We start from the raw sequence: 24,842 nt of genomic DNA, 5'->3' as shown, positions 1-24,842 counted from the left end.
CATTTCGAAGGTGAGAGGACTTCGAACTCTATAACTGGGTGTGTTCAAATTTAACTAAATTCTACTCACACACAGGCTGCTGCTGCACATGCAGGATGTCCTACAGATGGATGCTTCGAATGGATTCTCCCCATATTTGTTATCTTTATTTACTGGCTGTTATAGGTAAGAGGAAGTCATTTTAATGACTTTCTTCCCTGTGAAATTATAAATGTGCGTTGTCATTGTTGGCTCTGTGGCCTATTTTGTGGAATGGAATATTAAGCCCGATCAGCCTGTTTAGAATGTAACTTGGTGAGCAGAAAAATTGCCCAGTTCAGCCCATTTAATGAGAGTTATGCTTTTCATGTTCTTTATGGTTCTCAATTAAAATATTTGAATGTAACTCACACATTGTAACTCAAACCTGTTCTTGCCTCCCCAGGGTTTTGTTATGGAGCAGGTGTGTTACCAGACAGGTCCCTGGTTGGGGCAATAGGAGGGAGTGTGACATTTAACAGAGTATCATCCCAGCCATTTACAACATTACAATGGAACTTTAATGGTACAACTATTATATTAAACTATATCAGCAGTTCTGATAGTTTAAATCCTGCAGTTGGATACAGAGACAGGATCAATCTGGACAGATCGTCAGGATCCCTGGAGCTCATGAATCTTGTTCTGACTGACAGTGGACAATACACAGTGACCATTTTAACACCTGAAGCAGTATCAGTGGATGAAAACACCAAACTGGAAGTGTATGGTAAGATGTTATGTATTCTACCTTTATCAGTCAATAGTTTCCCCTCAATGTTCTAGCTTTAGGTTTCAATTCATCAGTCCAAATACTTAATTGTAAGGCTGGACTGCAACAATATTTCAAAGATGTATATATATATACACACATACATACACAGTACCCGTGAAGATTTGGACACACCTACTCATTCAACGTTTTTTCTTTGTTTTTTTACTATTTTCTATGTCTATCTGTCTATCTATCTATCAAGGAGTGTGAATACGCTCCGAAGGCACTTTATATATACCGTAGTACTATACCATAATGTTGACACAGCATATAGTAAACGGTTTTGAAATACAGTGCCTTCGGGAAGTATTCAGATCCCTTGACTTTTCCACATTTTGTTACGTAACAGCCTTATTCTAAAATGGATTACAAAAAACAAATCCTCATCAATCTACACAAACTACCCCATAATGACAAAGTGAAAACTGATTTTTTGAAAACGTTGCACATGTATTAAAAATAAAACTGAAATACCTTATTTACATAAGTATTCAGACCCTTTGCTATGAGCCTCAATATTGAGCTCAGGTGCATCTTGTTTCCATTTATTATCCTTGAGATGTTTCTAAAACATGATCGGAGTCCACCTGTGGTAAATTCAAATGATTGGACATGATTTGGAAAGGCACACACCTGCCTATATAAGGTCCCACAGTTGACGGTGCCTGTCACAGCAAAAACCAAGCCATGAGGTCAAAGGAATTGTCCGTAGAGCTCCGAGACAGGATTGTGTCGAGGCACAGATCTGGGGAATGGTACCAAAACATTTCTGCAGCATTGAAGGTCCCCAAGAACACAGTGGCCTCCATCATACGTAAATGGAAAAAGTTTGGAACCACCAAGACTCTTCCTAGAGCTGGCCGCCTGGCCAAACTGAACAATCGGGGGAGAAGGGCCTCTGGTCTGATGAAACCGCTATTGAACTCTTTGGCCTGAAATCCAAGCGTCACGTCTGGAGGAAACCTGGCACCATCCCTACGGTGAAGCATGGTGGTAGCAGCATGATGTGGGGATTTTTTTCAGCAGCAGGGACTGGAAGACTAGTCAGGATCAAGGCAAAGACGAATGGAGCAAAGCACAGAGAGATCCTTGATGAAAACCTGCTCAAGAGCACTCAGGACCTCAGACTCGGGCGATGTTTCACCTTCCAACGGGTCAACGACCCTATGCACACAGCCAAGACAATGCAGGAGTGGCTTCGGGACAAGTCTCTGAATGTCCTTGAGTGGCCCAGCCAGAGACCAGACTTGAACCCAGTTGAAACATCATTGTCGAGACCTGAAAAAAGCTGTGCAGCAATGCTCCCCATCCAACCTAACAGAGCTTGAAAGGATCTGCAGAAAAGAATGGGAGAAACTCCCCGCAAGCCAAGCTTGTAGCGTCATACCGAAGAAGAGTCAAGGCTCTAATCACTGCCAAAGGTGCTTAATCAAAGTACTGAGTAAAGGGTCTGAATACTTAAGTAAAGGTGCTATTTAACTTTTGTAATTTTTTATAAATTAGCAAAAATGTGTTGTCATTATGTGCTATTGTGTGTAGGATGTAAAAAGTCAAAGGGTAAGACTCTGGCCAAATCTCAGACACAACTAGTTGATTTTCAAGTTATGTTCTGTAAGCTGATTTAAGCTACTGTTTGTCATTACTTTTGCATGAGTAGGTGTTTCTCCAATCCAATGATTTCATTCAGTGTGAACCATTACTTCTGTCCATCTCTTCCCATTCCCAATTATGTTATATTTATACATTGTATATTACTAGTGTATGATGGTGTTGAACAAGGCCAAATCTGTTATCTGCCTAGTGCACAACATGTACATTTTTCTCAACATCATTAACGAAGTAAAGGTGTGTTAAATGCATTGTCTACATTTTGTGGAGACACATTCAGTACCTCTCAGAATGAATATGGTCAGCTTGTGATGTAATTCCAAATCTATTTGTTATTATTACCAATGTTGAGCTCTTCTGAATAACACTTACAGGTATTTTTAGGTGCTCCATTCTGCTGTGTTGATGAAAATGTTTGATACTGAAGCCAGGCCCTGAATATTATATGGCTTTGGATGAAATAGTCTACCAAGGAAAGAGAAAGTTGTTATTGTATTTTTAACCCACAGAGTCAGTCTCCAGTGTGGTGATAACTCCCACCAACACAGACTTAGTGGAGTTCAACAGCTCTGTCAGTCTGTCCTGCTCCTCCTCTGGCTCCCCCCCCTTATCTTATCACTGGCTGAATGGAAGCTTTGTGGTCACAGTCAGTGATGGAGTTCAGTTTGGTGATGGGAACAGCACCCTCACCATAGTCAGTGTGACCCGGTATGACAAAGGACCGTTCAGCTGTAATGTGTCCAACCCCGTCAGCAGTGACATCAACCGCCAGAATCTAACCCTCACTATCAGCTGTGAGTCTCTAACATGCATGTCTAACTCTTCTTAGTTCACTGCATATGGACAAAGTCATTCATGTAAAATAAATGTACCTTTCATAATACCTTTCACATATGGTCATCTTCATAGTGCTTCCTGCAGTGTCTGTCTGCTACTGTAAACTTAATCTGTTAAGACATAACAAGATACTGTCACATTAATAAATCACTATATTCTGGTATTGAATATGACACAAATGTATCATGCTTTGGCAAAGCAAATCTTTCTGTGGCTACCTAATCAGGCCCACCTACTGTATCTTGTGGGTGTCTGATTGCTGGTGATGGGATACCTAAACAAGAGATGCATTTTGGGTTGACATTTGTTGGGTGGGTTATTTCAACATGGTCTCTATACTCTAGAGCAATGGTCACCAACCTTTTCTGAGTCAAGATCACTTTCTGGGTCAAAAAGTACACACGGCGTAAAATAGCGCCGACACGAACATGAACCGTCACAATAGAAATAATCCCGCACAACACGGAAGCGGACCAGCTAACATAAATAGCCCCGCTAATTAACCAAACTAAACACAGGTGCACAAAACCAAAAAGGGAAAACCAAAAAGGGAATCAGTGGTAGCTAATAGGCCGGTGACGACGACCGCCGAGCGCCACCCGAGCAGGAGGGGGCGCCACCGTCGGTGGGAATCGTGACACTGAGATCTACTGCTCCGATTTTTTTTTACATTAACCTCACACTAACAGTTTTGTAGGAATGAGGTTTGGGCAGTAGGCCTAATACATTATCACAGCGTATTGGCTATATGATTGGCCTGCCAATATTGTTAATCCGACCATATTATTCAAAACTCGAACTTTGATAACAAAATAGATCAGTTGGTTTAGCACTTGGCGAGGCACTGTGGAGCATGAATTGAAATAATTAGCTTTTTTTTACTGGCCTTTAATGTAACTGCATCTGATGGTCTTTCTGAGTTGGATGACCGTTCAAAACAATTTTTCCCAACCACCTCTCAAGGTCCCTGCTCTCTCTTTCCTTTCCTCTGGTGAGACTGACCAGAGAGAGGGGACACCGTCTTCCACCTGATGGCGAACCATGAGTCGCACCGCATCTGCCTCATGCACAAGTTCATGTTGTTCCTATGACCAGAGAAAGTTAAATATTCCTTAATTAATATTAAAATCAACACGACGAGCTGCTAATAATAATAAAACGCAAGGCTATCGATACTTGGCTACTCATTCATTGAAGCTGCAGCCCGAGCGGAAGTATGGAGAAGCGGATTTTGTATTAGCGTTGAATAAAAACACTGACATTTGCTGAATATAAACTACAGCTCTTTGCTGTATTCGTTAACAGTCTCTCTGTGGTCATGGTTTTAAAAGTTATTCAATCTTACGTAGGCTAGTAGCCTATTAAACTTGGCTATGGCCAGGGTCATGGAAGCTCTGTAGACACAGTGATTTGAGCGGTCCGATTGGGCAGCGCAGTAGGTGCACTCGATTTAATCACAGATTTGCCGGTCGCCAGGTAGGCAGAGTTTGTTTCATTGGAACACTTTTCTACCCCGTGCGCAGGACTTTTGAATCAAGTGCACCTACCGGAAACAGCTCAAAACGATTTTAAAAAAGGAACGCAAGCCTTTATCGTTCGTTGGCTTTGTTACAGAAATATTTGGTGATCGACTAGGCATGCCAGTTGGCGACCACTGCTCTAGAGCACTACTGTACATAACTTTTGATTGAATTACCTTCATTAATGCTGATTTTCAACATGGATCATTCTTTGCAGATGGTCCAGAAAATGCAGCAATGAAGGTGATCCCATCAGATGTACATTATGAAACAGGATCAAACCTCAATTTGTCCTGCTCAGCTGAGTCCAGTCCTCCTGCCCAGTTTCAGTGGTCTCTGAATGGAACACTGCTGTCCAATAAGGGACCAGAACTCCGGTTGGGGAACATTCAGATCAATCAGAGCGGTAGCTACAGCTGCTGGGCCCATAATACCAGAACCCTGAGGTACCAGACATCTGAGCCCTCTGACATCACTGTGCTGGGTAAGTGGCAGAGAGGAAATGGAGATAATCATGGGAGGAGAGAGAGTAACTGGTTCTGAGGGTGTCATGGTTGAACTGTTTGTGCTCAAGTCCTTTTTAAGGTCCTTAAGTACACATTTTTCCTTCCATTTTGTACAAACATTTGGATGGGTAGCCTTCTTGTGTGTAACAGAGAAGATCGTCCCTTTCAACACATGAAAAGAAAGACTTAAAAGTGGCACACAAGACTACAAGCAGATGGCATTGGATTATTAGCTGATACTGTACTGAATACTGTTATGGGTTATTCCATGCAGTGCTGGTTGTCAAGTTGAGGTTTGTGCTCAAGTCCTATCCAAGGTGTTTGAGTAAAAGCTTTTGGACGGGATGCCTTCTTCTGTATGTAGCAGGTAGCCTGGTGGTTAGAGTGTTGGACTAGTAACCAAAAAGTTGCAAGGATGAATCCCTGAGCTGACAAGGTAAAAATCTGTTGTTCTGCCCCTGAACAAGGCAGTTAACCCACTGTTCCTAGGCCGTCATTGAAAATAAGAATTTGTCTAAATTGACTTGCCAAGTTAAATAAAAAAAGATGTAGCAGAGAAGTCCCTTCCAACAGAGACAGTGTGTTCAACAAATGGGAAGAGAGCTCTGAGTGGTACACGAGACAAAGCAGATGGCATTGGATTATTAGCTGAAACTGTACTGAATATGGGTTATGCTGTGGTTGTGGACATTTTCCATAGGAGCATTGTATATTGTAGCTGGTAAATGCTCTGTCATGCAATGAGGAAAAAGCAAACCACCCAACACTTTGTTACTATTCAATGGCCTGAATAGTGTCCATATACTGAGAAGGATGAACATATAGTGTCTATAGAAAGTTTACACCCCCTTGAACTTTTTTCACATTTTGCTTCCTTAAAATTACAACTAAAAAGGATTACATAAAGATAAATCCTACAGATCTATACAACCTGCTCCACATTTTCAAAGTGAAAAGAAAGTTATAGAAAATTATACAAATTAAGAAAAAAAAAAAATGAAACATCATAATCTTGGTCTCATGTGGCTCAGTTGGTAGAGCATGGCACTTGCAACACTAGGGTTGTGGGTTTGATTCCCATGGGGGACCAGTAAGAGTATGTATTCACTCTCTACTTTAAGTCACTCTGGATAAGAGCGTCTGCTAAATGACTAAAATTTAATAATTGCAAAAGTCTCAACTGGCCAGAGTTAATACTTGGTAGAAGAACCTTTGGCAGCCATTACAGCTGTGAATCATTAAGATTCTACCAACTTTGCATAACTCCTAGGGCAACATATATCTCCAATTTTTATAAAAATGGCTCACACCCTGTTGGGGCTAGGGGGCAGTATTGAGAATAAAAAAAAAATATGTGCGCATTTTTAACTGCCTCCTACACCAACTCAGAAGCTAGGATATGCATATTATTAACACATTTGGATAGAAAACACTCTGAATTTTCTAAAACTGTTTGAATGGTGTCTGTAAGTATAACAAAACTCATATGGCAGGCAAAAACCTGAGAAAAATACAAGCAGGAAATGAACATTTTGTTGCTGTACTATTTTTGAGTCATTGCTAATAGATCACACAGTGACAAAGGATTCATTTCGCACTTCCTACGGCTTCCACTAGATGTCAACGACCTTTATAAAGTTGTTTGAAGCGTCTATGATGAACAGAGACCAAATGAGAAGGAAGAGAAGTTGACGTCCCTGGGATGTCATCACTTCATTATTGTGCGCACCTGCGCGTTCATGTGAGTTGAGACATTTTTCAAAACGTTTTTCAAGACACAGGAGAGGTCAGGTTGAAATATTACTGATGTTTCACGTTAAAAATGGCCCTAAAGATTGATGCAAAACAACGTTTGACATGTTTGAACGAACGTAAATAGATTTTTTTTTAAACTTTTCGTCGTGACTTTCCCTCCCCCGCCCTACATTTTGAGGAGCCTACTGAACGCGCTAACAACATGGATTAACTTGGAGTTATTTGGACATAAATTATGAACTTTGTCGAAACGACATTTGTTGTGGACCTGGGATCCCTGGAAGTGCCTTCTGATGAAGATAATCAAAGGTAAGGGATTTTTTTACAATAGTATTATTGATATTAGATGGTGCTAACCTGTATATCCTAGCCTATTGTTCTTAGCATAGCACCCCGTTTATTGCAAAGTGTGATTTACCAGTAAAGTTATTTTGAAATCTGGCAATGCGGTAGCATTTACGAGATGTTAATCTATTATTCTTTGAATGACAATATTATAATTTACCAATGTTTTCGAATAGTAATTTTGTAAATTGTAACGCTGATTCACCGGAAGCATTTGAGGGAAAAAAAAATCTGAATTTCACTGCCACTGTAAAATACTGTTTTTGGATATAAATATGAACTTGATGGAACAAAAAATGCATGTCTTGTATAACATAATGTCCTAGGAGTGTCATCTGATGAAGATTGTCAAAGGTTAGTGCATAATTTTAGCTGGTTTTCTGCTTTTGGTGACGCCTGTCTTTGAATTGACAAAACATTACACACAGCTATTTTCAATGTACTCTCCTAACATAACCTAACTTTATGCTTTCGCCGTAAAGCCTCTTTGAAATCGGACAATGTGGTTGGATTTAGGAGATGTTTATCTTTCAAATGGTGAAAAATAGTTGATTGTTTGAGAAATTGAAATTATTAGATTCTTGCAGTTTTGACTTTCCCGCCATGGTATCTTGTCAATAAATCCCGTTAGCGGGATCAGAACGGGAAGGGGTCCTCTAGATGTTAAATTTGGTTGGGAATCATTTTATTTTATTTTTATTTAACTAGGCAAGTCAGCTAAGAACAAATTCTTATTTTCAATGACGGCCTACCGGGGAACAATGGGTTAACTGCCTTGTTCAGTGGCAGAACAACAGATTTTTACCTTGTCAGTTCAATCCAGCAACCTTTTGGTTACTAGCCCAATGCTCTAACCACTAGGCTACCTGCCTCCCCCAAAAAATCCTAGATGGACACCAATATTCAAACCTTGTCTCTGATTTTGAAGCAGAGTTAAGCAGAGCTTCATTTGTAAATCGGGAGGTCCCAGAACAAATTTGGGGCCGCGAGATGTGGGGTGTTATCCAGGGGGGTTTTAGGTACTGGAACACATTGAGAAAAAAAGTGACAGAAAACGTAGCAGCACAGCAGACAGAGAAAACAGCCAAGTAGCTTACTATCTGTGGTTGTGAAATGGGCAGCACTCTCCGAGTGGATGATTCATTTAAAGCATTTTAGATGTCACTGCAGTATGCCCACATCCTTGAGTGTAGCTGAGGGGCTTACACAAGTCCACATTTTTTATAGGCACATTTTCTAGACATCAGTGTATAGCAACTATTTTAGAAGTCACTGCAGAACACCCGCCATATGCATATGCACACATACACAGCTGTGGGGCTTACAAGACCCGAATTTCATATCATTTTCAAGACATCAACATAGCAGTAGAACAAATATCACAATATCGGAATATAACTTCAAATAAAATAAATCAATGTAGGTTACAGCAGAACACACATATGATAATATATAGGCCTCCTGCTTATGTGATAATATGAAGCACATATTCAGAGTAACTTCACAATACAAAATAAGTTTCTAAAGGAAAACAATTTTCCTACCTTAGTTTTCAAAAGCTCACACAATGACTCTCCCCATGTCAAGTCCATTTAACTCCTGAGATTCAATTTCTTGCTCAAAGCCATGAGCAGGCCTGTGGCGGTGACGTTTAACCTCCTAAGGCTGTTCGAAACACTCTGGATGTAGTGTCTATTTTTCCATATTGAGTGTTAACTATAACCTGGGTGTCCTCTTTAGCCTTGTCTAAATGCTTGCTGCCACAAATTGGCATGTTCAAAAGCCTTTTTTTCTGAGGCCTCTTTGTTTTGTTTTTTTGTCAGACACAGAGGATGTTACTGTACATTCCACCCACACTTCATCTGGCTAGTTTAATCCCTCCAGTCATTTCTAGACCCAAGCTTCATGTTGTACAGCCCCGTTTTGAATTCTACATGACAAGCCAGGGGTTATACATTTGCTTATTCTTGAACTGCAAATTGCATCTGCTCTGAGCACTTCGTCGGTCGATGACTCAGCTCCCCGTCTCCCTCTCCTGCTGAGTCTGACAGTAACCCTACTAGCTAGTGGAGGTGCCAGTGGTGATGCTGAACTGGTGGGATTAACAGCGTTGCTAGCTAAGGCATTGCAATCAGGAACAGTTTGTCCCTCACTCCTCTCCTCTGGCACTGATAGTTCGATTCACCAGCATTCTCTGAATTTTTGTCTTGAAAACGTCATCAAACTCTATTACCTTATCTCATCAATTTTTTATTTGGCTTTCCCACGTTTCAAATTCAGTAGGGAGACAACTAGCCAAGACTACGTGATGTGATTACGTAGGGACCTCTTCACTAGCTGACCACCACTACCAAGACCTGTGTCAAGATCAGTTACTTACCCCTCCGGCCCTCTCAATAACCTCTATGTACAAATAATAGAGCAGGTTTGGAATCAGTGTGGCAGGATAGGATGATTACACAGAAGGATGACCTCACTTTTACATGATGGCCTTTCTGGGGGGCGGGAGAAATAACGAAGAGGTAACTTGATTTACTGATCATCGCTTTTATTATTGTTTACAGTGCGAAAAGTGAAACAATTAATAAATCATGCCACAAGAGTTACCGTATCCGATCAAATAGGTGCCGTACCAAACAACGTAAAATCTGAGAGGTGCTAGATCTTGCTCCGGTAGGATCCGGCTCAAGTTAAGCACTGGATTAAGTCAGGACTAAGACTAGACCACTCAGGACCACTCAACACCTCTTGGAAAGCCATTCTAGTGTGTCTTTTGTATTAACATTTGTGTAATTGTCTCGCTGGTAGAATCTTAATGAAAATGATTCACCGCTGTAATGTCTGCCAAAGGTGCTTCCACCAAGTTTTAACTCAGGGGGGTGGAGTCTTATCCAATTATGATATTTCAGTTAAAAAAATAATAATTTCTATAAAATGTTCTATAACTTTCTTTCACTTTGAAAATGTGTATGAGGTTGTGTAGATCTGTAGGAAAAAAGTGAATTTAATCCCTTTTTAGACTTAATGTTAAGGCATCAAAATGTGAAAAAAGTACAGGGGGGTGTAGATCTTCTATAGGCGCTGTATGGGCAGAATGGGGGAGATCTTGGTATAGCTCTGACAGCTCTTCCGCATTACACTTTTAGCCTTAGTCATTTACATTTTTTCATATACCACGTGCAGGCCTACTTTCTTTATCATACACACACTTTTACCATGTTGCATGTCATTGTTCATTTCACATGTGCTCATCGTGTCTTCAGGAAACTGTTACTGTTTGACAAGATAATATATCATCTACATTATAATCTAGACTACAATTTGTATTATCAAACCAACATATCTGATTCATATAACCATTATCCTTCACAGAACCAATATCTGGTGCTATCATTACAACTTCCCCAAACCCTCCAATCATCGAGGGGAATTCTGTCAACTTAACCTGTGATGCTGCTGGCTCCATCATCACCAGAGAGTGGATGAAGGATGGTCAGCTTCTGTCTACTGGTGGCAACCTAATCATCTCTGAGGATAAGAGAGTGCTGTCCATAGACCCTGTGAAGAGAACAGACAGTGGAGAATACCTGTGTAGAGTCAGCAACCCTGTCAGCACCGCTGATGCTAAACACATTCTCATTGTAAAGTGTAAGTAGGCCTACTCTGCTATAAGCCTGGGGTTACAATTGCTGTGTTTTAACAGCTTTTTGCATTAAAATCTGACAGTCACAATGTAAATGGTGGATATGTAAGATTTTACAGAGTAATTCTATGGAAATATTTAACAGTTTGACAGTATTTACTATGTTGTAATTGTCACCCAGACGCACTGTAATGTGCAGTACTGCTTGTTCATTGTGTAGACTTTGTCTCATCTGTGTATGGTTCTCTCCCTGGTCTCTGCAGCGGAAGGCTCTCTAACTCCAGGTCTGTCTGCTGGTGCCATTGCTGGGATTGTGATTGGAGTATTGCTGGTTGTGGGAGTGGCAGTTGGTGTGGCAGTCTACTTCATGAAGAAAAAGGGGTGAGACAATGTATACTTTGTTTTAAGATCATTTTTTCATTCTGAGATGAGACATTTTGAAAGTAGATTATTTTATTTAGGGATATATAAAAAATGATATTACAGAACATATTCTTTATCAAGTTTTTGAATGAAAATGTTTTACAGTGGAATCCATTTCACTAAAGTATATCACTTACTGTATTCTTAGCTTTTGGCTTTTATCCTTGCTCTGTATGGTGTATTTGGGTAAAATGTATTGGGTTAGCCTCTAAAAAGCTTTACTAGCTCAATGCTGTTTTGTCAGACAACCAAATAGTTAGCAGTTCTTTAAGGTACAGTACAGTAAACCAATGAAGTCTCATTTGTTTGTTGCTCAATTCTCTGCAGTTTCACCCACCTGTAAATCAGTATATCAATGGCATAAATCATTCGGTAGCTAACCTAAGGGCCAAATCTAGGTGGATAGTAATGATCATTTTAGAAACAGACTATAACAGTAGTATACATACACATTGAAAAACAACACAGGCCCAGTAGTATCTGTAGGAGAATCAGTTCTAAATACCACTGCAATGTACTACTGTATGTGGTTAATGGTTTACTAGTCACAACCCACAGAGGGAAACCACAGCTGTATGCAGTATAAACAGGAAGAAAGGGGGAAAATATTAGCTTTGTGGCATATCTCCCTGACCTCTGACCCATAGCTGAAACTAACAGACTTTAACTAATGGAACTTATAAGGTTAGAGGCCATGGAGAAAGATTTCTAAAGTTTTGTAGTAAATTATGAATTCCTATGTTGTCACCATTTGTTTAGAGGGGCATTTTACCATTTCGTATAGGTCATTATAGACAGATAACAACCAAAGTATTGCTCCACTGCGTGAAGGGGGGGTATATTGAATATGGTTTACAGTAAAAGGATTTTATAATCTGATAACAGATTGACCCTCCCTGTATTTGGCAGGCAGGGCTGGTTGTCAATGGTTGTTATGAACAAATATAATTCCACAGAATTTGTTGGTGGTTCAACGTTGTGCACTTGCCTGGCCTACATGTGTCTCTGCAAATAACAATAATCAAAGATACTGACTGCTTCTAAATATGTATATTAGTTTCTTCAAGAAAGAATCCTCCAGTGGAAGGAGTGTTGACAACAGTAAGTATGAGCTCTGTGTCTCACATGCATCCATTGATTTAGTAAATAATGTATATGCCCACCTAATGACCTTCTGGTCTACATGTACTTCTGCTCTGTCTGCTAACACTCTCTAATAGTCAGTTGATCTCCATATCTCTACCCACTGGGCACACACTGGTTAAATCAACGTTGTTTCCACGTCATTTCAATAAAATTACGTTGAATTGACTTCTGTGCCCAGTTGTTCACAGCTCTCTAAATACCTAATTTCCTCTGTCTATGCGGGCAAACAATCTCTCTGCTCCCACTTACTATAATTTTCTACACAGACACACAAAATATGAACTAACGATAATCTACTAATGTTAAGCATCATGCCTGTAATCTAAGGCAATGCTTTCAATTAAGGTTTGAGTATAGACACTCAAAGTTGATCAGTGCTTCATGATTGGGAAGCCTATATACTGTAAACTACAGTCCCATCTCTAACTGCTGTTTGTGTGTCATCTCAGCAGGTAAAAGTCCTGCTAGCAGAGGGGGACCAGGAGGAAACCAGGTACTATGCATTTAACTGTCAAGTGTTTCTGTTTTTATAGCTTGCATAGTACATTTGTTTATCTGATATGGATGTAAGCTAATATGTAATACCAATGTATAATACTTCCCTTGTTTACAGTATTGACATCATACTGGTGCACAGATAAGCAACTGGCCTGCTTTTATTACTTTTGAGTAAAAAGAGCTGGATACTGAGCTACATGTATTGTATCATAGCTTTTCTGGCTATCAGAGATCCTGATCACAATAGTAAATATCAGTGTTCTGTAAGACTGAAGAGAATAATGTAATGATAATAATCACAGATAGCCTCGTCACAGTGTAGATAAAGATGGGTCAATATAATAGCTGTAATAACTATATGTTTATAATAGTTAACATAGCACCAGAGCCAAGCTCTAGGTAGGCTATATCTCCTGGCACCTCTGCTAAGCAAAAGTCTGGCCTTTGACCAGGTGTATAACCTCATGTCATTACAGTAATGAGTACACTTCCAGGCAGGGGCAGTAGGCGTGGTCTGTTTACTGTAAGGCTGAGGGACTTTGCTCCAGGAAGAGAATATTCTATTAAGCTTACACACATTTTATTGAGAAGTTTTTAAAATAAATGCAACTGTTTCCTTGGCTACTCCGTTCAGACAAATGTATTTATGTCAAGTGCCACGAGCCCTAATGTTTCCATTTGGCTGCAATTTAATATCTCCCTGAAACTCAACCGAAAGAAATATGAAAGATAGTTCCTCATATCTTTGTAATCAACACCACTGACCTCTTTCGAGATAACAATAGAAACACGCCAACCTTCTCATAAAGGTCTAGTCTGGTAAATAGTTCACTAGCTGTGTGACACATCTTCACTCCTGGCATGCAAGGCTACTAATGACCACACAGTTTTACGGATTATAACAAGCTCCCTGCCCTCATGAAGTTGTACGAGAAATAACCAAAACAAGTTGAATGAACTAACTCAGTGTTTTGTAATTATCCATTGCTCTGGTGCTTATAGCTCTAGATGACAGACAATATAAGTAGGGACCTGAGTTTTTCCTGGTCAGGTCATGGTCAGGACTTATCTAGGACATGTCTCTCCTCTCTCCTACTAGGAGCTGAACTATGCAGACATCACGCAATTCCAGAAGAGGGATGGTGGGTCAGTTCAGCTGGGGAACCTGGGTACTTCCTCCACAGAGTACTCTCAGGTCCGAGTCAACAACAGGCCCAGTCAGCTGACCTAACCCACCTACCAGGCCCACCAATCCCAGTACACCCAGGTGGAAAAACCTGCCCATAAGCCTGCCCCTGATGCTGCATTCACCATCTACTCAGACGTCCGGAGCTGAACACGCCCCACAGTCAATCATCTGGACCAGTTGGGGTCAGTCAGGGTGACCAGGTCTGTTCAGACATGGCCAGTGAAGCCCCCACAACCTTCTTTGTGTCTATGTGCCAATCAAACTTTCTTTCTAATACCGTATCCCTTATTAGACCTTACAGATCCCTAGACAAACAAAAATGTCAGTTAACCCCTTAGCTATTATCAATACATTGGGTGCTCATCTGTTTTAGAATTTAAATTAAATTAATATTTAAGAAATTATATTTTATTGTTAATATCATAATAAATCATCAGATCTTGATGGATCGTGAATATTTTGATATACACAAAAAATACAGCTATGTACACCATGTGTCATTAAAGATAGTCTCTTTTTAGTTCTCAGACATACTCTTGTAACTGGAGGCCTACTATACCACAAATTGGGGAAAGCATTAGCATGCATCCCATGGTTTAGTAGAGCAATCATTTCCCTATGGCTATTTGATTATTTAACCAACAATAACAAGATAGGGAATTGAGGATAATGTTTCACTTCCAATTTCTTCCAATGTCTTCCCTGTAAGTTGTATTAAATGAAATAAACAATGGTTATGTTGCTGACGAGGTACAGTACCCCACATCCAGCAATCAACTTTCTGTATTGTTAATTTCAATATATTTTTCTACAAAATGAAGAAATGTGCCGTTTTCACATATGTAGACACTGGTATTGTTCTGGAGATAATGAAAATGAGGTTGAAAAGTGGGGTTGTTGCCCTTTAAGGAGAGTGATGTTTCTGGAATTTCCTCGTTGAATATCCACAGGCACGAACGTGCACTCTCTCTCTTTCTCTTACTTTCTTTCCCTCTCGCATGAGTTTGGATATGTTTTACATTCATTAGCAAAGTGAATACACATCCGTCTCTGAAGCACAAAGATGCACTTAACTGTACATCACGTTTGACATTGGGTTTCACAGAATTCAGGGGAAGAGGCTCATTAAGTTCCTTGGGCTAGGTGGGACGCTTGCGTCAACAGCCAGTGGAATCGCGTGGCAAAAAACAACATTTGAGAGTGTGCTGACCCTGGTGCTAAAGGGGGTACGCAGCTGGAGGTTGAATGTTTGAAGGGGTATGGGACTATAAAAAGTTTGGTAACCACTGAAATAGACCATATGACTGGACAGGAAATAGAAAGCAACTGAATGTTAATTGTGTTTCCTGTCAGGTATTTTAATTGTCTTTATTGTCTTTTTAATTTGTAATTATTTGCAATGTCTTATTAATTGGTGTTTGACCCCAGGAAGATTAGCTAATGTTAAGGCGTTAGCTAATGATGATCCTAATAAATAAAAAAATCACAAAAGTCACATACAGGAACCAACATTAATAACGAATAATGTAAATCAGGCTTATATGACTTGTTTGTGTAGCAGTGTATATAAGGACTGAGAGGGAATGCCCTTTTCAGAGTTTTCATCAAGCTTGGATTGAGTGTGTGAACCTCTCTGGCCGTGATAATAAAGATTGATTCATTTACATTGAGTTTGAGTCCTTAGTGGTAAATTTCCATGACAATTTTGCCATCAGGAACAGGATGTTTGATTTTCTTTACGTGATCCATCAGTGAAGGCCTGAGAGGGAACACTGGTGGCGCATTCTTGGGAAGGTGTAAAGGTATATTCCCATCTAACTAAAAGAGGATGAGGACTCGCCTGAACAGACTTTCACTGTAGGGCGCGTCTGGGAGGACAACTCAATCTAGAAGGACAACTCAACTGATTTCAGTAAGTAAAAAATATATATATTTTAAAAACAAATAAAACTAAACATAAAAATAAAGGAAGGTACCAAAGTCTTAAGAGAAGGATATAACTAGCCTTAGAAGGCTAGAGGGCAGGAAAAGCCCCATCGACAACTGTCTGTAGGCATTTATTAGAAGGGTCTGAGAACCACTGATAATAGCACGAGGTGTTATTGAGCACAAGGTATTATTGTAGGTGTCTACATGGTCTAAGAACCACTGATAATAGCTCAAGGTGTTATTCAGCATGAGGTGTTATTTTATACGTATAGGAAGTAGCGGCAAGAGAACCATTAACCCTTTCACACGTACCATCACACGGGGTGTGATCGTTCTACAGTGGTCCCTGAAGTGTACGATCACACCCCGTGTGATTAGAACACTCATTTAGAACGGGCAGTTTCGAATGACGCAACAATCAGCATTTGAGCTGGCCACACTTTTTTCAGAAACTATTTACACAAACACAGTCCTTACAAAGTTATCTCCAGAATGTGAGCAGTTTATTTTTGGAAGCAATGTTCAGATATTCACAGAAGTGTATATATAGCACAACACAATCATCCTAACCAGAAAAATGTAGGCTACATTTGTCCTAGCACTAACTGAGGAAAGATTGATGCAACACAAGCAGTCATATTTTCTAACTCTCGGCTGACGTAAACTACAATATGAATTAGCTAATAACAATTACTATGTTTAATTAATCACATCACGGGTGAGCTCACCATTGATGGAAATAATTAGGTAAAACACTTTCTACAAATCGAAAGTTATCTGACGATTAGTTTCAGCGCTCAGCCATGCATTTTTTCCTCACAGAAACCGAAGATAATAAGAGAAGACAAGATGAGTTTGGTCTGTTTATGTATGCATGTTGAAGGGGTGTGTCATCTACCGTCGTTCACATCCCACCATTCATTTCCGGAAGTCCTCAAAAAATGACTTAACTCTTACTCACCTCATTTTGTTATAACATCTTTGGTCAAACAGACGATTACGTGAAACCCAGAATGCATTGTATGTCAACAAACATGGATCCATACACATAGCTGGAATTAGCTTAGCTCATCAAAATCAGTAGAACCTTCAAAACATTATTTTACACACATACTATGCGCCCATTACAATTTATGCAAAAATCGGAACGCATGATTTATCACGGGTAATTGAAAAACGTGAATAAAATACTAAATATATCAATAATACCACACAAAACATTTTCTGATAGTGATTTATTGATACAAATCACGGTAACCTCTCACTCCCACTCGGAGCCATTCAGTGTTGTTGTTTATGGAACAATCACATTCTGGAATGGAGAGAACGTTCGAACATCACGTGCGTAAAAAAACTCACGCTGGGGCGACCGTTAGATATTTGGAACTCACGCGTGAAAGGGTTAAAGATACATATGTATTCATAGGAGGTAACGACGAGAGAATCCTTGAAGATGCATAAGGATTAGTAAGGGAAGACCCCCCTGAAATGGACAAAAATGAATGGGATCTTATTGGCACCATACGAAACATATACACGATTCAAAATATATTGCAAATGCCATATGGCAAATGCAAAGTGTCACACAGCAAAACTCCAATAGATGGCGAGCGCGCTCCACCGTAAATTTTCATATTGCAAATGTACATCAAGTCAAGACCCAAGGGTCAAATTTGGAAGAAAAAAAATTCTAAAACTTATCACCCCCTTATGCTCCAATATCCAATGATGGGTGGGGCGCGAAATACAAACTCCTCTAAAATCCGAAAACTTCCACTTTTCAAACATATGACTATTTTACAGCTATTTAAAGACAAGACTCTCCTTTATCTAACCACACTGTCCGATTTCAAAAAGGCTTTACAGCGAAAGCAAAACATTAGATTATGTCAGCAGAGTACCCAGCCAGAAATAATCAGACACCCATTTTTCAAGCTAGCATATCATGTCACATAAACCCAAACCATAGCTAAATGCAGCACTAACCTTTTATGATCTTCATCAGATGACACACCTAGGACATTATGTTATACAATACATGCATGTCTGTTCAATCAAGTTCATATTTATATCAAAAACCAGCTTTTTACATTAGCATGTGACGTTCAGAACTAGCATTCCCACCGAACACTTCCGGTGATTTTACTAAATTACTCACGATAAACGTTCACAAAAAGCATAACAATTATTTTAAGAATTATAGATACAGAACTCCTCTATGCACTCGATATGTCCGATTTTAAAATAGCTTTTCGGATGAAGCACATTTTGCAATAATCTAAGTACATAGCCCAGCCATCACGGGCTAGCTATTTAGACACCCAACCAGTTTAGCCTTCACCAAAATCACATTTCCTATAAGAAAAATGTTCTTACCTTGCTTGTTCTTCGTCAGAATGCAGTCCCAGGACTTCTACTTCAATTAAAAATGTAGGTTTGGTCCCAAATAATCCATCGTTATGTTCCATCAAGACATTTTGTTTGTGCGTTCTAGACACTATCCCAACGCTAAATCTCGGCCACGAGCATGACGCAGAATGTGACAAAAAAATTCTAAATATTCCATTACCGTACTTCGAAGCATGTCAACCGCTGTTTAAAACCAATTTTTATGCAATTTATCTCGTAGAAAAGCGATAATATCCCGCCTGGCAATCTGCCTGTCTTTTTACCTGAGGGAAAAGCCTGAAAGCCGGGGGCGGGGCGGGTCGCGAGCGTAAGGCTTAGTCCACTGAGTGACCACTTAGCTTTTGCTCTCCTTTGTTTCAGCCAGGGCTTTGAATTACGTCATTCCTGTTTTTCCCGGGCTCTGAGACTCCATTGGAGACGTGGGAAGTGTCACGTAACAGCAGAGATCCTTAGTTTTTGGGAGAGATGTCAAACAAAGAAAATAAAAGGTCTGACAGGGTACTTCCTGAACAGAAGCATCTCAGGTTTTTGCCTGCCATAGGAGTTCTGTTATACTCACAGACACCATTCAAACAGTTTCAGAAACTGTGGAGTGTTTTCTCTCCAAAGCTAATAATTATATGCATATTGTAGTTTCTGGGCAGGACTAATAATCAGATTAAATCGGGTACGTTTTTTATCCAGCCGTGAAAATACTGCCCCCTAGCCATAAGAGGTTAAACATATTGCAAATGTCCAAAAGTCAGCCAGCAAGTCAGCGTCCATCAGTTAATTAGATATAATTCTGACACCAAACTGATACCATCTGACACCAAACCCACATTTCCAACTCGTTTAGAAGCCAACTATCACATATTTCAGAGCAAGCCCATAATTCACAGCGCCTTCAGTTTAAACCATAATATAAACGTAAAACACGTAGTTACGTTCTAGCTGCGGATCCAGTTCTGACATTATGTGTAGAACTATGTGAGGCGACCCCGAATCCCGAGTTTCGGCTCGATAGGTCATTCGGTGCCCGAGCAACGACCTTAATTGGTGCTGAAAATGCACTTTTCCGGGCATTGCTACGTGGTCCTTGAATGAGCTATTGGACAGAAATGTTGGGGTCCATCTCTAAGGTCCGAGGCGGTTTCAATGCACCTAGTCTTGCGACTCTGGGACTTTTCTAAATGTCATAATTTTTGTAATGGTCAAAATAAATTGAAGTTATTGCAAATGTACAAGGCTGTTTCTCGGTCTGAGAACCTTCTAGAGCCACATAACTCAACATGCACTATCAACTTGAGGTCTAGAACATGTTTCTAAAGTTTCAGGGCTCTAGGTCTGACGGTTCATTAACAGTTCGAACAAAGTTAACTATTGCAGGCTCTGTGTGTCTCGAAGCCCCACACTGTGTCACTCCATCCTTGCTGTGTGTGTGTGTGTGTCTGAGTTTTTCTTGGAAATCTAATGGGATAAATGACTGATGTACAGTTCATGAGGGTTGCCTAATCACACATTTGAAGTTTTGGAAAGATGTGACTTTTTAACCCTTCGAAACAGCCATTTTGACACCAATTTAAGGCACTTCCGGTTGGCACAGGAAGCTAAAAGTAAACACATAGCCTCAATGGGGTAGGCTTTTACAGAATCCTGAGTTTAAAGTCTTTACGTTAAGAATTGAGTGATTTACACAGGGTTGAATGCAGTGATTTTCACAAACTGCAGGTTTGGTATATCAAAACACCTTTAGGGTGAATTTAATCACTTCCGGTTGCTCCAGGAAGCTTAGAATCAACACAGGTAGACCTCATAGTGGCCTGATGGATTGTCATCGAAGACAGGTTCATAAGGCATTCATAACCCACATAGGCTTCAGGTCACATTTAGGGGAGCAGGCAATTTATTCCTATGGGGAGATAAGTCATTGTAAACTGTGAGATGAAAAAAAACTGTTTTCACTGTTAAGGGTTAAAGCCACACGGTCAAGGTTAGGCTTGCACAGATCGGGAGGACCTTTGGAACATTCCTGTAGTTGAATTGACCTTCTAACCCTAACAGTTTTGCCGCTGTCCTCCAAAAGCACCTGAAATTTAGGGCCAGGCTTCATTATGGGCCTACTTTCTGTCACGTTTGCAGCGCTCAGACAGAGCGAGCTACGGTCAAGCAGGGCATCTCGTTGAACTCGGCACTGCCTAGAGATTATGGTAATGTGTGTCTTTAAGCCCCGCACTGTGTCACTCCATGCTTGCTGTGTGTGTGTGTGTGTGTGTGTGTGTGTGTGTGTGTGTGTGTGTGTGTGTGTGTGTGTGTGTGTGTGTGTGTGTGTGTGTGTGTGTGTGTGTGTGTGTGTGTGTGTGTGTGTGTGTGTGTGTGAGTTTTTAATTTCTTTGACATCTGGTGGGAGAAATGACTGATTTACAGTTCATGAGGGTTGCCTAATCACACATATGAAGTTTTGGAAAGATGTGACCTTTTTAACCCTTCGAAACAGCCCCTATGACCCCAATTTAAGGCTCTTCCGGTTGACACAGGAAGCTGAAAGTGAACACATATCCTCCTTGGGGTAGGTTCTTACAGAATTCTGATTTTTAAGTCTTTATGTTAAGAACTGACTTATTTATAGAGGATTGAATGATTGAGTGTTATTTCAGAAAATCACAGAAATCACATAGAGTTCCGAAACCCACCTTAACGGATTCGTCTGAACATGCCGCAACTGGATCTGTAACTTGTTTGAGAAAAAACACATTTCTTTGAGCATCACCAGTTGTACATTGTACGATTTCTCTTAAATTACAATAGATAAATGTCTGATTCTTTTTTCCTGACAACATAGGTTCATGTACTTTCACATGAAGTGGTCAAATTAGTGCTCTATTTTTGTTTTTGACCTTTAATCCCAGTTAAATGGCCTTAACTCAAAATGCGTTGAGGCCTCGACGCTATCTTGTTCGGGGCTAACTGCCCATAATGCCAAACCTATGCTCACCAAGTTTCGTCTTCGAAGTCTTTTCTGTTTAGGAGAAATGGCCATGTCGTGATTGGTGATGTTTTGTACATTTCCATTAAGATTCCATTCGCCATCTACTGGAATTTACTGGGACAGCGGAAAATGACCAAAATGTGAAAATGTCATAAAATGGAAACAGAATGACTGAGAGAATTTGTTCGATGACCGCCTTGCACCGCGGCCAGATTTTAAAAACATTCGCGGACATCTAGTAAGGGACCGTACATTTGCAATATGGAGTTTCTCATCAATCATACAGCAAATGCAAAAAAGTGCCCTTCATGTATGGAAAGGGAAATATTTAGTGTAGGATGGAGGGTCCGTGCTTGGAACCAAAAGGGCTGTGTAGTGTAATGGCAAAAAATTGGTAAGGGGGTACTGAGCCAAACAGAAGCCTGGACAAGATGGACAGATGGAGATTTCCCTGCTGATGAGATACTGAGCACAGAAAAACTGGAGTCTGTGAGAGTTGAACAGAAAGAAGGACAAAAGAAAAGGAAGAAGCCTGGCTGGCCTTTCTCTAAGGGTAACCTATTCATGGGGCCCCCTTTGTACCTGCCCCTGCCAAATCCTCCAGCAGCAGACGGAGATGGTGGCCTCCCACCCCCTCATAACCCACTGGGGGGTGGGCCTGTGCCAGGTGGAGGAGCCGTGGGATAAGGAGCTGTTGGAGGAGCTGCAGAAGGTGCTGGAGGTGAAGACAGAAACCAACCAGCCAAGACAAGAACCGGAGCAAACTAGCATAGAGAAAAAGAGGCAGAGGAAGAGGTAGAAGCCGAGGGGCCCCTGCTGGAGCTGACGGAGGGAGAGACTGCAGCTGCAACAACTGTGGGAAGTTAGGGCATTTCTCAAGACACTGTCCTGGAGCAGGAAAAGGCAGATGAGGTGGACAAGGGGGCTACAAAACATAGGATGAGGTGGAAACAGAAGAAGAAACTAACAAAGATAATAATGATGAAGAACCAGAAGAAATCTGTCATATGCTAAAATTTACCACCTTGTCAACCTAAAACCCCCTTATTGACATTTTAGTTAACCTCTCTGGCGCAGGTGGGACGAATTCGTCCCACCTACGTAACAGCCACCTGAATTCAGTGGCGCGATTTTTGAATCGTTTGAAATACTATTACTTCAATTTCTCAAACATATGACTATTTTACAGCTATTTAAAGACAAGACTCTCCTTAATCTAACCACACTGTCCGATTTCAAAAAGACTTTACAACGAAAGCAAAACATTAGATTATGTCAGGAGAGTGCCCAGCCAGAAATAATCAGACACCCATTTTTCAAGCTAGCATATAATGTCACATAAACCCAAACCACAGCTAAATGCAGCACTAACCTTTTATGATCTTCATCAGATGACACACCTAGGACATTATGTTATACAATACATGCATGTCTGTTCAATCAAGTTCATATTTATATAAAAAAACAGCTTTTTACATTAGCATGTGACGTTCAGAAAAAGCATACCCCCCGCAAACTTCCGGGGAATTTACTAACAGTTTGCTAAATTACTCACAATAAACGTTCACAAAAAGCATAACAATTATTTTAAGAATTATAGATACATTACTCCTCTATGCACTCGATATGTCCGATTTTAAAATAGCTTTTCGGATGAAGCACATTTTGCAATATTCTAAGTACATAGCCCAGCCATCATGGGCTAGCTATTTAGACACCCACCCAGTTCAGCCTTCACCAAAATCACATTTCCTATAAGAAAAATGTTCTTACCTTTCCTGTTCTTCGTCAGAATGCACTCCCAGGACTTCTACTTCAATAACAAATGTAGGTTTGGTCCCAAATAATCCATCGTTATGTTCCATCAACGATGTTTTGTTCTTGCGTTCTAGACACTATCAGAATGCTACATCACGGTCACGAGCATGGCGCATGGCGTGACAAAAAATGTCTAAATATTCCATTACCGTACTTCGAAGCATGTCAACCGCTGTTTAAAACCAATTTTTATGCCATCTATCTCGTAGAAAAGCAATAATATTCCGACCGGGAATCTGCAATGAGCCTAAACAGCTGAATGAAATTTCTCCACGGGGGCGAATCGTGCATGCGCCTCATTCAATGGTCCTCTGATCGGCCACTTGGAAAAGGCAATAATCTGTTTCAGCCAGAGGCCGCCTCGTCATCGTTCAGGTTTTTCCCGGGTTCTGAGAGCCTATTGGAGCCCTAGGAATTGTCACGTTACAGCTAAGATCCTTACTCTTCAATAAACAGATGCAAGACACACGACTCCTTGTCAGACAGGCCACTTCCTGCATGAAACCTTGTCAGGTTTTTGCCTGCCATAGGAGTTCTGTTATACTCACAGACACCATTCAAACAGTTTTAGAAACTTTAGGGTGTTTTCTATCCAAACCTGAACAATAATATGCATATTCTAGCTTCTGAGTTGGTGTAGGAGGCAGTTAAAAATGGGCACATATTTTTTCCAAAATTCTCAATACTGCCCCCTATCCCAAACAGGTTAATAAACATAGAATTCAATTTTTGGTGGACACTGGGGACGAGGGTCTCTGTCGGCCGTGTCTGTCCTCCCTTCAAAGGAAACAATGCATACAGTTGGAGCATCTGGAATTCCGTCTGAAGAATGTTTGACCTTTCCCCTGGACGTGGAGTAGGGTGAGGGGAAATGGAGACACCGATTTCCGATACTTGTTATTTTGGCATTAATACGTGTCACATATCAGTTTGCAAACAATGTAAAAATGCCATTGAGTTCATTAATAAAGCCGCATACATACATGGTCTCTTTTTTGCTTTCTTGAGTAAGGCAGCTCCAAAATGCAGGTGTTTCAGCCTAACTCAGTGCTTTCTGTTGTGGTGGGGTTAGCCAGCAGAAAATACAGAGCACTGCGCCTGATTGGATCAGTTTTCTGTCACTCATGAAAAAGTACGTCACCCCCAAGTCTAAGGTTCGAGGTCGAAAACGTTTGCCCCTTGGGTTCTGCCATATAGTTATATTAGAAGTGCCCATCCAAGAAGGCTCAGGGTCATTGGCCACAGATAGAATGACATCAAATCACGTTATATCTACAGTAGCTTTGATTGGACTGATCATGTCAACATAATACTTTCAAAATCTTAGCTAGCAAGCTAGCAGTCGTCACCATGAATGAAGTCGACAATATACTGGCAAATAATTTTCAATTCCTGTCATATGAAGAGAAATTTAAGATAAAACGTATTGGCCATTGGACATAAACATTGCATCAA

At 40.5% G+C, this 24,842-nt stretch overlaps 1 protein-coding gene across 2 annotated transcripts; it reads left to right on the top strand.

The window, feature by feature from the left end:
• Positions 1-15,497, top strand: LOC115184106 (carcinoembryonic antigen-related cell adhesion molecule 1-like). Of its 2 annotated transcripts, none has more exons than XM_029745106.1 (9): positions 1-165; positions 425-748; positions 2,911-3,195; positions 4,976-5,242; positions 10,737-11,012; positions 11,271-11,388; positions 12,488-12,531; positions 13,029-13,069; positions 14,174-15,497. In XM_029745106.1, the coding sequence occupies exons 1-9, from the start codon at positions 96-98 to the stop codon at positions 14,303-14,305; spliced, it is 1,557 nt and encodes a 518-aa protein (XP_029600966.1). In that variant the 5' UTR covers positions 1-95; the 3' UTR covers positions 14,306-15,497. The 2 variants fall into 2 exon arrangements, with proteins under 2 accessions (XP_029600966.1, XP_029600961.1); XM_029745101.1 differs by having other exon boundaries at positions 3-165; positions 13,026-13,069.
• The last annotated feature ends 9,345 nt before the right edge of the window (positions 15,498-24,842 follow it).

This window comes from Salmo trutta, chromosome 3 (genome assembly GCF_901001165.1).
Source record: "Salmo trutta chromosome 3, fSalTru1.1, whole genome shotgun sequence".
Lineage (NCBI taxonomy): Eukaryota > Metazoa > Chordata > Actinopteri > Salmoniformes > Salmonidae > Salmo > Salmo trutta.
The sequence above is the reverse complement of the archived record's forward strand: the minus strand, read 5'-3'. Positions and strand labels throughout refer to the sequence as shown.

What these genes read in the sequence shown, in the direction of transcription:
- LOC115184106 (XM_029745101.1), top strand. Translation starts at nt 96, where the DNA reads ATGTCCTACAGATGGATGCTTCGAATGGATTCTCCCCATATTTGTTAT. An exon ending in TCTAACCCTCACTATCAGCT is followed by an intron (nt 3,196 to 4,975) that starts GTGAGTCTCTAA and finishes CATTCTTTGCAG; the next exon opens with ATGGTCCAGAAAATGCAGCA. An exon ending in TACTTCATGAAGAAAAAGGG is followed by an intron (nt 11,389 to 12,487) that starts GTGAGACAATGT and finishes TATGTATATTAG; the next exon opens with TTTCTTCAAGAAAGAATCCT.